The sequence below is a fragment of the Chionomys nivalis genome, chromosome 19, assembly GCF_950005125.1.
Source record: "Chionomys nivalis chromosome 19, mChiNiv1.1, whole genome shotgun sequence".
NCBI classification, from domain to species: Eukaryota; Metazoa; Chordata; class Mammalia; order Rodentia; family Cricetidae; genus Chionomys; species Chionomys nivalis.
In genome coordinates, this window is record NC_080104.1 from 23,000,393 (window position 1) to 23,015,752 (window position 15,360).

General features: G+C 38.9%; 1 protein-coding gene across 5 annotated transcripts in view; it reads right to left on the reverse strand.

Moving 5' to 3' along the window:
- Adgrb3 (adhesion G protein-coupled receptor B3) overlaps positions 1 to 15,360 on the reverse strand; it is a 721,645-nt gene that overhangs the window by 18,870 nt on the left and 687,415 nt on the right. For all 5 annotated transcript variants that reach the window (XM_057752036.1, XM_057752035.1, XM_057752037.1 and 2 more), the window contains 2 exons: positions 11,527 to 12,170; positions 566 to 601 (listed from right to left, as the gene is read on the reverse strand). In XM_057752036.1, the coding sequence (XP_057608019.1) occupies positions 566 to 601; positions 11,527 to 12,170 (680 nt within the window). The remainder of the gene's footprint in view (positions 1 to 565; positions 602 to 11,526; positions 12,171 to 15,360) is intronic.

A 15,360-nucleotide genomic window follows, 5' to 3' on the forward strand; every position in this document is an offset into this window, starting at 1 on the left:
ATCTGTGAAAATACATCTACTAAACACAGGCATGCATTGAATCAACACCAGCTATTGGGAAAAACGAAGTTTTAATGTACCACAGAGAACCTCAGGACAGGAATCACAGCACAATATAGGCCAGTCTCAGTTTAAGCTTTGTTGGCCAGCCAAAGCATTCCCTTGGGATTTCCACAGGTGGGCATTGAAGTCAAACTGGACCAAAATGGCTTATGTTAAAAAAGAAAACAAACAAACAAAACCCCAGGAAATTGGCATTCCTATTTCACAACGAACAGGTTTGACCAGTTAACTTCTAACTGTAAGTTATCTACTTTTACCTATTATAAAGTAGACCTTTACTTGTTTAGAAAATGTCCTCAGAGGAGTAACTAGAAGTCTAAGCCATTTACTTCCAGCCATGTTGAGAGGAAGGATCCTAATTTTAGAGCCCTGACTTCCTAAAATAATGATTACACAATGGCAATACCATATCCACAGAGCTACAAATGGTGCTGCGCTCGAGTAGTTACAAATCAATCTTGAGTTAATAATTAAAATTATAAAGCAATTCATGGGGACTTACCTCAAAGTCAAGGTCGGAATACCGTGATTTTCTTCTCTGTTTGTTTTTAGAAGAAGGAGAAAAGCAACAAAGTTATGTTTAGTCAGTTAAACCAATAGAAGTCATTACATTCTATGAAAACAATCGCACTTGCTCTTCGTGTTATGCCATTTCATGAAGATTATTTTTCCGATTCTGAAATTTTCCATCTACATGTTTTTGACACCCCGAACTTCCTTGAAAAATTGAAGGCTAGAGAAACACAGACATTTTCCACCGTGAGTTCTGACATCAGTTGTCAGTCAGGAAAGATGCTTCTTGGGAACATTCCATCTGCCTTCAGTCTTGAAAGAGATGCTTGTTTTAGCAAAAACCACTTTGCAGACATGGAGGATTAGAAGTTGTATCAGAAAAATAATCTAGGAACACTGACACCTCCCACCAACCGATATCCAGCTTATTATTTTTTATACAGGCTCTTGCAATGTTGCTCAGGCTGTTCTCAGCACTTAGGGTTTATCTTGCCTCAGCTTCTGGGGTGCTGAGACCTCACCCTCATGTCAAGCAAACTCTGTCTGCCTGTCTAAGTTCTGAAGTTCCTAATGTCAGTCTTGTACAAATTTCTCAGAATGAGATCATCTCCTCTCCTAGTCCTTCTTGTTACTAGTTCTTGGGAGCCAGACAATATTTCTTTTTAATTCCTATTTCATCAAACCACCGTTATTCCACACCCTAACACAGTGTCTCACAGTGTTTCTCTCTGACTCTAAATCTGTTAAGCAACATCCAAATCTAGTTACAGATACACAGGCATTGATGAGATAAAGCAATTAGGCAGTGGGCTTGATAAAATCAGGAAATGTGATTAAAACAGAATGAAAGCAGGCCCCTGTGAGGATGCGGCTTTCGTGATTATTAATATGGGGGCAGTATTTTTAGCATCTGCTCCAGGGAGCCACCAATTCTTAAAATGGATGGGGTGTAGAGGGAAAGGCCTGTAAATGTCTAAAAAGATCTCGGCATTTTTAGAGAACAAAGCAAATCTCTGCCGTGCTTTTTCTTGAAGTGGACTCCCCGCCTCTCCTTGAAGCGGGTGGTGGAAAAACACAAGGGAGACATGCAAAAGTTCCGTTTTGTTTTTTTTTTCCCTACTCCCAGCTCAATGCCCATAACCTTAAAGTCATTAGCTTCTCAGGCTTCTGTCACCCTGCGGATTCATGGCAGCTCTAGTTGCTATTATGACTGTTGCTCGCTAGGAAAGACAAGAAAAGGACTCGTGAAACGTGATTTTCCGCAGCTAGTGCTCTAATTGTCATTAGAAAACCAGACCCTCCTGTGCAGCCTACCCTCAGGAGCATGTGTTAGCAGACAGAAGGGCTAAAGGAGGAAACCGGGACCGTTCGGATGCCATCTCATTGGGGTGGAGCTGCTGAGTGCGGGGAATCCACTCTGCAGAATACCGGGGAGACAGCAGGAAGGGACACGCCTTATTGAAATGGAAACTCAAACACGATGTTCTCTCGTTTCCTCCCTGTCTCCATCAGCATGCTACCTCCATGCTGGTGACATCCTTGGGAGAGGAAAGGGTGTGAGAACACATCTAAACAGATCTGGCTCTGCACTGTCCTTTGCGGCAGTCTGCTAGACTGAGTGTCGGGGCTTCCGTTCCTCGTTCCTAGGGACGCTGGGTCTTCACAGCACTGTGATTAAGCAAGGCACTTTTTTCTTTAATAAATATGTGTTAAGCAAAACTCTTTATAATACAGAAAATCTAAGCATGAAAACATTTAGTTAAAAGCAGTTATTATGAAACATTAGTCATGAGCTTCACATTCCTTCTGAAAATGAACCGGTGGAATCTTGCAAAAGAGGTTCAGCCAGCTAGAAGGAGAGAGCCTTCTGCTGCTTGCTCCGAGGGCCTCTCTGCTGCCAAAGGTGAAAACGGCCATATGTTACAGCATTTGTTTCGGATCACAAGGCACTGCTGCCTAGGAACTGGAGATTTCCGTGCAGGCATGCTGCAAAAGGCTCCATGCTGTAGGAACTAGAGGGAAAGACGGGAACCTAAAGAACCCAGCACCAGATTCCAGCCTAGAATCCCAAGGCCACCTATGTCAACATGCCACAGGGAAAAGAAAACAGATGTTCCTACAAACGGCACTCTCCTTCTCCTTTTCTCCTATTCAATTTCATTAAAATTAGAGCCAAACAAAGGGCATAGCAGGTCTGGCAGTCTCTAAGGTTAGATGAAGGCATGAGCAAATGAATCACACAGATTTAATCAAAACCCGGTGGGGTGGTGGGGACGGTTACTAAATCAATCAGGGAGGTTTAAAGATCAGCTAGTATGGGAAATGTGTCAGGTGTTTTAAATCCAAAGGGAAAAAAGGGGCGCATGCCTATTCACGTCCCTCTAAAACTGGGTGCTTCAACCTTGTGCATCTTATAAAGTGATTTCAGATTTGAACATGATAACCACTCTGTGGAACTGTTGGAAAATAGTGTTATTTTATGAATGAGTGTAACTGAGAAGCAGTAGTTTGACCCGGAAAGTAATCAAGTGAACTGTGCTGAAAACTGAGGTCTGATTATAAGTCCAGTGTTTTCCATGTGAGGTCTCACTTGCTCAGATATGCAGAATAAGAGTGACAAACAAGTTGTCTGGGGTATTTTGCATACTGTTCTGGAACTGAGCAAGATTCACACTGGATGACCCGGGTAGACACAAGCACAGCAGTGGGACTAGACGCTTTGGAAGCGTAAAGCAAGGTCAAATGGATTAACTTTTCCAGGGAAATTGTATGAAGAAGAAGAAGAAGAAGAAGAAGAAGAAGAAGAAGAAGAAGAAGAAGAAGAAGAAGAAGAAGAAGAAGAAGAAGAAGAAGAAGAAGAAGAAGTCGACATGATGATGTTTATTTCACAGAAATTCTGTGTTAGGGTAAAATCAAACAAAATAAAAAAAATGTGATATCATTCTACTAGGCCAATTATGAGCTACAATAAGAAACAGACGTGACACTTGCTTTTGAAAAGTTCAGTTATCTCTGTGTTAGGCCCTGACACATTGGCAGTCCAAGGGGGAAACCAGAAAAATCCCAACCCATTTTGTTTTTGTGTGTGTCTATCCCGTGTGCATATACATGCAATGTTTGGGAAAGTCTTTCAAGGCTGAAGTTTGCTGAGACTGTGACTCACCTCCGTGATTACTCCAATGTTCCTCTGAGCCTTGTGGAATGCCACTGTCAGACATGCGAGTGGCTGGAAATATTGACTGTGTTTGTATGTCTATTCACATGTGTGTACACACGTTCCACTGTGTACACGCATGTGTATGGGGGCTAGAAGACCTCAGGTGTCATTGAAGAACTGTCCATCCTCTGTTTGTTTTCTGTTTTCCCAGTGTTGGGGTTATAAACATGTGACGCTGTGCCTGGCTTTTTTTTTTCAGGTGGGTGCCAGGGACTGAAATGGAGTCGTCATGATCACAGCGCAAGCGCTTTCCTAACTGACACACGCCCTCAGCTCTGACCATACATCTAAACAAAGAGAATCAACTAAGTATTTGAGCCACATGATATTTTTTAAAAATAATTTGATAACTAAAAAAAAATTACATGTAAAATTAAAGCAATCCGACGTGACGTTAAATTTTTGTGAAGATATGCGTCTCCCTGCCTACAAAGCCTACAGTTCCAGGGAACTTAAACCCCATTCTTCTTTCTGATACAGTTTCCTTTTTGAAATCCTCTACTCAGAACCCATCCCAACCGCGTTATGCTTTTAACACTCCATTAAAATTCTTGTCAAAGGCCTTTAATGAGCTCCATTTGGACAAACAGCAAGGTCAATTTTCCACCCTCATCTCCCTGGACTCTCAGAAGCTGGAGAAAGTTAATCACTTGTTCATTAAAGCTCTCATCAGCTCTCGGCTTTTTCTTTCCCCCCCTTTTTTTCTTCTTTCCGTTACTATGGCTCCTTTTGAAATCGCCTTTTGCTTGTGTGTTTCCTATGCCTGGTCTTTCTAAATGTGGAGCTCCTGGATGGCATGGCTTACCCCTTAGGTTTTGATACACCCTTTCAATATGCAAATATCCTTTTTTACATGGTCTTTCTTATCACAGACAATACTAAGAACTAGTCAACCAAGACAAAGTCTCAGAACTGTCCCTCCTATACACATATCCCTCATCTTCCATATTAAATCCACTCGTGGGTTGTGTATTTGATCTCTGAAATGTGCCTACCTGTCTGTCCCCTCTTTTGCCACCTACACACTTGCCTCTTTAGTCCTATTTAATTAGCTGCGTAGCCTTAGCATTTGGAAGAGGATATGTCACCACGGCTTGCGGCTGCAAAATTCCTGACGAGTGACTGAAGGAGTGTAATATGACAACCCCGGAACTTAAACTCATGTGACCTTCGTTTTATTGTTACTGTCTTAAAGAAGGATCTGGATAACCAGGTGACCTACACACAGAGTAGACTGGCAACGGAAAGAGTCAGAACAATTGATTGGGAAAGCATACCTTTTACTGATAGAAGGGAGACGTTCTTTAAGATCCTTTAAACGTTGAAAAAAATGTGTCATGGTCTCAGGCTAAGAGGGCTGCTTAGTGCATGTGCGCCTAGAGAGGCCTCCACGTGAGACTCTTGTAAAATGATGAATAATTTCTCGGAGGAGCTATGTCATTCTTTGTGTCACTGAAAATTAAACTGGACAAGACACTAGACGATTCACAGCAAGTAATGAATCCCATTGACTAATGAATGGCAATATGAACGCTATTAAAAGTTTCTATTGCAGGGTGAGCAATGGACTCACTCACAGGAAGAAAGCTTTGATAACAAATCCATTAGAAATAGCTGCGCAATGAAGTCTGGGAATAATTAATTTTCTGAAATGGCTTTTATTCACGCTAATTTTGTTTGTATGCCTGCATAAAAGATAAAGATTCTCTAACCCGGGAGCAAACACAAAGCAATAAAGATGGGAAAATTTTCCTTTACCAGATCGACATGAGAAAAATAAATACATAAAAATGAACCATGGTTTCTGCGCATGGTGAGTTTTATATGGTTTCTGTTGGAGACAGTACCTCCTGGTTCCCAGGTGAGACCATATAATGGTCTGTGTAAATTCCTGAATATCGACTTGATGGTGTCCAAGCTTCTTTACAGACACTCAGAGTGTGACAGTGATGTCATGATTATAATACCGCCTCACATCTGAAGTGCTCCTTAAAATCTTCAAAAGGTTTTCATGTAATTTGAGCCTCACACCAGCCATGAGGTGGTGTGACAGCCATGGTGAAGTGACATTCTCACTAAAATATTTTACTTCTGATAACCATTGTGTTGAGTGCTCTGTATTCTGCATCCAGGGGCAAAGCCAAGAATGGTATCTCATTCCAGTCATTTGCAAATGCAGTGAGACTTATCTGAGATCTTATCCAGATAGATATTCTTAGGAATAGAAGCAGTCAAAGAGGCTGGAGTAGCAAAACTTCCTGTAGGTAACAACATAATGCTTTACTGTACCACATTAACTTTTCCTGTTATGTAAATGTCTTGCAAATAAGTGGTACTAAGGTAAGGTGACAAGAGAGTGAAATGTTAGGTCACATTCCTTAAGAACTCAAGTGCTAGGGAAGCTGAGAAGCCACAAAGGGAACCGTAAGGTGACCTGACGTGACCGATGGATTAGCAGAAGAAGCCAACAGACCTCTAAGATGGATGGGCAAAGTAAGATGACAGTGGGACTCTATCCCAGGACTCGGACACCTGGCAAAAACAGAAAGTATTTGGAAGCTGTGGCACCAACTAATGTCAAAAGCAGGAACAGAGTAGAGCTCTTTTCCGTTTTCACATCCCCCTCAAGCTCAGGTTCTGGCCAGGGATTCATGCTGGCCAGCAAGAAATCACCAACACACGATCCCATGTTAATCCTGAGCAATCAGGGAAAAGGGGAAAGAATGGGTCATGACCAAACAGATGTGGGGCATGTACAATCACAAGCTGTTCAATAAATTGTCTGTGTTTCAGACTCAGAGCAAAGGCTGGTCAACATTAACTGGCAATAATGTGTATATAAAATTTCAGAAAAATAAACCAATAGGAAGCACTACAATCCAGAAATTGTGCTGACCTTCCTTTAAAAAATGTAATCTTTTTATAATATGCTTTGTTTTTTTTCCATTTGATTACTGGATATCAACATGTAGAGGAATGAAAATAGATCCATATCTCTCACGATGCACAAAACTCAAGTCCAAATGGATCAAAGACCTCAACATGAAGCCAGCCACACTGAACCTCATAGAAGAGAAAGTGGGAAGTACACTTGAATGCATTGGCACAGGAGACCACTTCCTAAGTATAACCCCAGCAGCATAGACACTGAGAGAAACAATTAATAAATGGGACCTCCTGAAACTGAAAAGCTTCTGTACAGCAAAAAACACAATCAACAAGACAAAATGACAGCCTACAGAATGGGAAAAGATCTTCACTAACCCCACATCAGACAGAGGTCTGATTCCAAAATATACAAAGAACTCAAGAAAATTGATCTTCTAAAAAACAAATAATCCAATAAAAAATGGAGTACAAACCTAAACAGAGAACTCTCGACAGAGGAATCTAAAATGGCTGAAAGACACTTAAGGAAATGTTCAACATCCTTAGTCATCAGAGAAATGCAAATCAAAACAACTCTGAGATTCCATCTTATTCCTGTAAGAATGGCCAAGATCAAAAACACTGATGACAACCTATGCAGGAGAGACTATGGGGTAAAGGGAACACTCCTGCATTGCTGAAGGGAATGCAACCTGGTACAGCCCCTTTGGATGTCAGTGTGGCGATTTCTCAGAAAATCAGAAAACGACCTTCAAGATATATACCCAGTAATACCACTTTTGGGTATATATCCAAAGGATGCTCAATCGTGTCACAAAGACATATGCTCAACTATGTTCATAGCAGCATTATTTGTCATATCCAGAACCTGGAAACAACCTTCAGGACATTTATGTCCCTCGACTGAAAATGGGTAAGGAAAATATGGTACATTTACACAATGGAGTAGTACACAGCAGAAAAAGATAACAACATCTTGAATTTTGCAGGAAAATGGATGGAGCTAGAAAACATTATTTTGAGTGAGGTAACCCAGACAGACAATTATCACATGTACTCACTCATTACTCATTCCTAATTAGTTTTTAAACATAAAGCAAAGAAAACCAGCCCACAAATCACAATCCCAGAGAACCTAGACAACAATGAGGACCCTAAGAGAGACATACATAGATCTAATTAATCTACATGGGAAGTAGAAAAAGACAAGATCTCCTGAGTAAATTGGGAGCATGAGGAACATGGGAGAGGGTTGAAGGGGAAGGGAGAGGCAGGCAGGGAAGCAGAGAAAAATGTAGAGCTCAATAAAAATCAAAAAATAAAAACAAACAAAAATGTAAACTTTTACTCTTTGAGAAGTCTCTAAAATGTACTTGTATCTTATTCATGCTCCACTTCTCTCCTTAACACCTCCTAGATCCTCTCTCTTCAGTCCCACCCAGCTTCATCTTTTCTTTCTTTTAATACCCCACTGAGGCCAATTTGGGCTACTCATATACTCACAAATGTGGGGCCATCCACTGGAGCAGGGTCAACTCATGAGGGGGCATAGCCTTAAAGAAAACTGACTCCCTGAGTTCCCCTAGATGTCATCGACCTTTGCTAGCGCCTCAGCTAGGGTTCATGGCTAATGAGGCCCCCCATGGTAACACGTTGACTGCGTTGATCTTGTGTACGTCTTGCGTGGGCTATCACAGCTGCTGTGCATTCATGGGTGTAGAAGTCCTATCATTTCCGGAACTGACTTGTCTTTTTATAAATAATAATGCACATATAAATTTTAGACAATCAATCAAAAGAACTACATTCTAAAATTTAAACTAGTACTTAGGCTCATGATCCACCCTTGTCATTGTTTATCTTTAAAAAATAGTCCTTCCTTATGCATGTATACATCATGTACTCAACATATGTATGTAGTTACCCGAAGGTGAATATTTCCAGTGCTGAAGACAATTTTATCTTTGCCTTTAAGTGAGGTAGTTATGATCATTTGGGCTATATCACTTATGAAAACTTAATATTGAAAGTTTTACATACTTTTATAAACTCAAATTCTAAGAATTTTCAGAATTGTTTAATGGATCATCCTGGGAGTGACCACAGTTAGGGCAACACCATGTAACAGAAACAAAGGCACCATGTAATAATGGGCATGGAGAAAATCTGGATACACTTTTGTGCCAAGGAACTCCATGAATGTCTTAAACATTTACACCGAATAATTGGGGGTTAGGAGAACAAACTCCCTGGGAAGCGGGAGCCTTTTCTGAAGGGGCAGCCACAGTTGGAGCCTCCTCCTCTCTTTGTTGCTTCTTGCTTACTTGAATAAATGCTTCCACCCACTTGGGTCCCTTTGGCTTTCTTCTTTTTCCTCCCTCATCTTGTGTATTTTCTTGCGTGCTGTTTTCTCATGACTACTGAATTCTGTGCTATCCATTAGCAGCATTTGCCCTTCTTATTCTCTTGTCACCTCTTTTGGAGGCAAACTCCTGAGTTAATGTCACGACTTTACATTATGTCTATGAATAGATCATGCAACAGCTTGTCGTTGCTGCACCAGCCTCCCAGGTTGCATGTTCCCACATATTTAACCTCTTGTTTCATTTGGAGGGACCAAAGACTTGATAGCTTTATTTCTTAGATGCTTGCTCTGTCTCCTTGAGCAGATGCTTTTGCTTTCGAGATTAGAACAACTTATTTAAGTGTTGTGAGGATTAATTAATTCTGTTCTAAGATGATTTGAGGATTTGCTAATGAGAAATTCTACTAAAATGGCAATTTTTAGTATTCACTTTGTCATGTATATATTTTCTTTAAATTGTTCCCTAAAAGGTCACCTAAGTGGTTACTATTAACTCTTATAAAGAATAAACGAGGAACTTAATTTCCTTCCTGTGCAAAATACAATCTTTGTGATCATTAAGTCATTGAAATATAGATATTTTGTCATATATATGTGTATATATCCAATATTTATGCTTAGAAATAAGAGTACAGAAATTTGAAAAAAGTTATAATACTCGGAAAATACACTCAGTTGCTCAAGTACACCAAACCTGTATAACATCAATCTCAGTTGGGTTTTAGATGTGAAATGTAAAACATTTCACAACACCTATAATGTAATTCCATTCAAATTTCTTTAATGACTTTAAAAATAGTCATTGTACAGAAAAAAAATTCCCACATTGTCCTGATTAGTTTTCATGCTATATCCTTAGATATACTCTTATTCAAACCCCTTTGAACAGTTTGCAGTTTTGCATGAACATTTTGTAGCTTATGCTTATGTGGGCATTATTATAGTAGACAAATTCTATCTGTGATATAAGGGTATGATTGGGGTAACAGTAGCAAGTCTACTAGTTTAAAAAAAATGGATGCTTTCATCCAGGGACATGACAGGTACTCTAGAATAGGATTGGCTTTGTGTACCCATCTACATCTTTGATGTGAGAACAATCCAAAACATGGATTTATGCTGAAACCGTTTTCTAATTGAGGTTAATCCAGAACTTAAGACTTTCTTTATAGTCTAGTTTGGGTCTAGAGTTTTCTCCTTGAGAAAACTAGAGCTATCTACATTTCATGGTCTATGTTAATTTAGACTGAGCATGGCTTTGGGGAATCTAGAAGAGCTACTAACCTTTGGAGACCTCTGCATCTTAGAACATACATTATCAGAATAATTCTGATTGAAAGGCCATGCAACCAATTACAGTGATTTTTCTCTAAATAATGACTTATGCAATAATATACATTAAAACAATTGGATATTATATATACATGTATAATAAATAAGAATACATGTTGGTTTTTTATATAGACTATCTTAGCAGTGGTTTATACCAAGACTTCAAGATGCAGAACACATACAAATTAGTAGCAGGGTAATAGGATATGTTATTAGAAAATCAGATATCTGATTCTGTGAAGCCTGCTTGCCTAATTCTAAAACAGTATGAATGACGATAATTGTTAGTAACCCTCTACTTCATTGGGAAGGAAAGAAGATGAGGGTAGTACACATTTTTATTCCTGATGGCCTTCTGTAGGGCAAAGGTCCTTGTTTGACTCTTAGTCCTGAATTTTAGTACGCTGAGAATATATACTTTGAGCTGGGTGGTGGTGGCGCAAGGGCATGTTTAATCCTAGCACTCGGGAGACAGAGGCAGGCCGATCTCTGTGAGTTCAAGGCCAGCCTGGTCTACAAGAGCTAGTTCCAGGACAGGCTCCAAAGCTACAGAGAAGCCCATTCTTGAAAAACAAAACAAACAAACACACATAAGAATATATGCTTGGAATACTCAACAGTTAAAGGCTAACACTTAAAATGGTCAACATTCTATAGGAATAAAAACAAAACATTCATTCTGAATAATATTGATCTGATATAATAATGTTTATAATCAATGTAATGGCACCACTCACAGAAATGTTTCAAATTCATATTAACAGATTGCCTTATAAGAAAGGATTTAGATTAGCTTTGAATTGGCCAGAGCACCCAGTTATTATTTTATATCTGAAAATGCCCATTATATCAGTGAAATCTCAGGACGGTCTGTTGTATTTTCTTTAGGTTCCACTTAAGTCTCATGGTGAGAGAATTAGGACTGATTAGTATAATTTTAAACACAATGGACTCTACTTTTTAATAACATCTTGAACCAGGAGATTTGAATGTACCACTAGGAAACCTTTAAGTCAAGGATCTTAATATGCGCATATCAGAAACCCCACCAAAACTAGCATGGATCTTCCTAACACCAACATTGTTGTTGGCCTGTATGCCTTTCAAATACCAAGGAATAGGTTAATCTCTATGACTCACGACTCACCTCTAGAGAACTCATGGATATTGTAGATCCAGTTTCGCTTCTTGACAGTCCTGCGTTATCATCCAACTCAGAGGCCATGAAATTCTTCACAGCCGTGCGAGGCTCAAAGGGTAAACTCTGCATATGTTCCTGGGGTGCAAGATGCTGATCTAAGTTCATATTGAACTGGTCCATGACAGGGGGATTCATACTGAATTCAGGATTCACTTTGTAGTGCAATAGCCTTTCATGCGGCAAGGTTTCCATGCCAATATTCATCTTGCTTTCCTCTTTCATTGTTGGCTGAGTATTTACAGAACTTCGAGGCATCACGATATAGTCACTTTCCATCATTCTCTCTTGAGGGTGGACTATGTCCATATCAGCCCCTCTTAAATTGTCGTCCGTGCATAAGTACACAGTTCTCCGCAATTCATTGTTCTCTTTCTTCAGACACTGGCTGCTCAGCTCATTCATACTCATGGGCATGTGCAGGCCTGTGGGCTGCTGGATGATGACTTTGGAAATGACGTTCCCAGGCAATGTTGAATAGCTCAGCCCTTCGGGGTTCGTTCCCTTTTCTTCCTCGTCGTCGTTTAGAGAGATCCTGGAGAGTGTTCCTGTTATTGTTGCTGCTCGGCATGGACCAATATCCTTATGGAGCACTGCAAATTCAACCATAGCAGTTAATAAAAAGATAAAAAGAGAGTATTTCTTTTTATTGTTATATGCTATTATTTATATTCCTACTAAACACTCTCTTAATAAAACAAAAGAAAAATAATCTTTTAACAAATCATTTGTACTTGTTTCTTCATAATCCAGGTTACTGAATTTTTATTGATTCTGTTATTTATCTGATATTGATTATTGATTGTTATTGAATCTCTGATGCTGCCATAGAGCGTGAGCAGACTATAGATAAAGCATATCTGAAAACTGATTAACTGGCTTTCAAAAAGTACAAATGTCTTGCCTTGAAAAAAAAAAACACGGCATTAATTTTCAGGCAAAGGAAATATTGCCAGAGAAGATTTCCCCATCAGTCCACTTCAAAACATTTCCATAAAAATGTAGGTTTTAGTTACACTCATGTAGGCCTTTCTTCTAAAGTTTTCTAGAAGCTTTGATCATTAAGACAGGTTCTTGAGGGCTGAGTGTGGTGGTACACTCTTTTAATTCTAGCACTTTGGAGGCAGAAACAGACACATCTCTGTGAATTCCAGGCCAGCCTGGTCTACATAGTGAATTCAGGACAGCCAGAGCTGCATAGTAAGACTGTCTCAAAATGAAACTGGTGTAGAATTACCACAAAGCATAGCAACTATAGTAGAAAATTTCATCATGTATAGCTAACTAGAGAACATTTGTTTCTGAGAGCGTAAAAACTTTCAGAATTTTGCCTATTCTTGTCCAAGTTTTTAACAGAATCATAATTATAAATTAGCATAGAAGTTGAAAACCAGATTATGAATATCCTTTGCTACTCTGAGGGAATGAGGAAATGAAGCCTTTTTAGTATTCCAAAGCATGAACCACTCAGTACCTGTTCTCTTTAGAGATGCTGTATCTGTCCTTGTACTGTTGTGTCTGTTTCCTATACATGAAATAATGCTAAATATTCATATGTATTTTTTCATGAATACGCAATATGGTTGGAGATTTTTTATATTTTACATTTTTATATTTATATTACTTTTAATAAGAAAATATTAAGCTTTATGATGTTATTTCTAAATCTAGCATGATGGTAGTATATACTATCAGCATTTGGGAGGCTATGGTAGCCTTGGTTACCTATACTTTTAAAAGCAAAAACAAGAAAAAAGTAAAACCTAAACCTCTTAAGAGAATAAGAAAGCAGTAAAGCACTGCAAATTCTGGAAACAGTTATGAATGAAACATTAAGGCGTGAAGTATGTTGACTAATGAATAAGAGTCAAAATTAAAACATTTAAAGCATTTCCAAATTCACAGAAGAATAGTTTTAGCTTCTAACTTTACACAAAAATTAATTCAAAATCAAAAGCACTAAAATTTAAAGACACATTATGAAAATCATTGCTCTATATTAGGGATGTATAGGTGGTTTCACAACTTTATTAACAGATTGTAAACTATGAAGGAAGCCTTGGTAATGGATATTGATTTCACAATCTGGATTCAAGATACATTTAGATTTCTACAATGTGCTCTTTATATATTAAGTATTTGAGAAATGTAATTATTTTCATGAGGTAGCGTCCACAGTATGTGAGAGATGAGTCTGCTTCTTTGATTTGCTTAAAATGTAAAATAACCTTGAATATATACCTCCTACATATGACAACAATGTTGAAGCAGGACCGTTGAGATTAATTAATCAAGTTGTGAAAATGAAAACCAAACCACACAGAAAGCAATCTGAAGAATTAGTATAAGCAGATGTATACTCCAAAATCTATAGGAACATTTGTAAAAGTTTAAAACAGACGACTAGGAGCCCAGAACTGAGACTTTAAAAACTAGTGCAGTCAACATATGCAGAAATCTCTAGAAAAATTCTGAGGGAAGATGAGGATGAGTTCAACTTAAGAGGGTATTAGCCAAAAACTGAAAACAGAGAATAAACAAATTGCAACTTGTTTCATAATAACACAGTGGTACTATTCTGCATTGAAAAGGCTTAACCCAGACTGCAGTGCAAACTGGGAGAAAGGAATAATCTATCAACAGACAACACTGTGCATGTTGAAGGGTTGGAAGCAGCAGCTCTGGGAAGAGGGTTTGTAATGAAAGTTTTCAGCACTCGCAATGCATCTGAGTAACTTGCATGTCTTCTAAGACCCTGGCTAGTGTGACCCAAGCCCACAGTTTCTAGTCTAGAAGGTCTAGGTAGGTCTTTAAAACTGAATTTCTAGCAAGCATTGGGCAATGCACTACTTGTTTGGGTACCACACTTTGTCAAGCAGTGGTTTGATATGAGTAGCTGGTAAGGAAAAGACAAAAGTGTCTGTTCTCATTCTTCCCTCTGTCAAAAACGCTGAGTAGACAAAGAGAGGCAAGGAATCTAAATTGAGGGTGAATGATTAGGAAAATAGATAACTAATCATTGAAATAAGTTCAAGCTCTGACACAGCCAAATTGTATTCTACACGTGGGAAAACTTGTGCCGTGGCTTGTGAATTTTAGAGATCATAAAAGATGGATAAGATTTTTTTTCTATAGGAAAGGACAATTCCTACTCCCCTCACAGTCCCAAATAATAGCTGGTAGCTCAGAGCGTTTTGACTGAATCCAAGAATACAGATTAGTTTTTCATGTGACTGTGATTATGGCAAGAAATATGATCTGACATTTGCACAGATTTTAATGGCTCTAAGTTGAATCTGAAAACAACCCATAAGGGAGTCTGGAAGGTAGGAAGTGGGTGTCTTTCCCAACAGAGCAGGTTCTGTAATAGCTGTCATGACATTTAACTCTTTTGTAGACAGTTTGGAGGGAGACTTAGAAGGTAGTCTATCAAATGTTCACTGTCTACACCATCTGAAATAACTGCCCTCCTGAAGGAAGTTAAGATGACAGTGTATAGGAATAAATGCAAAGGCTGCTTTCTTTTCTACAAAAACATACCAGAAACATAGGTTTTTACATAATCTTAGGAGAATCCTTGACAGCATTTATAAAACACGGTAGGGCTTTTAGATAGATGTGAATGCAGACCACATTAATACAAGTAAATAGCCAACTTGATGAGAGCTGCAAGGATATGCATATATGTGCACACTATAATTTAAATTTATTGACAAATTGGGGGCTATTTTCAGCACCAGGCCTTGGAAGATGCTATTAGAAATGAATGATGACACTTGACTG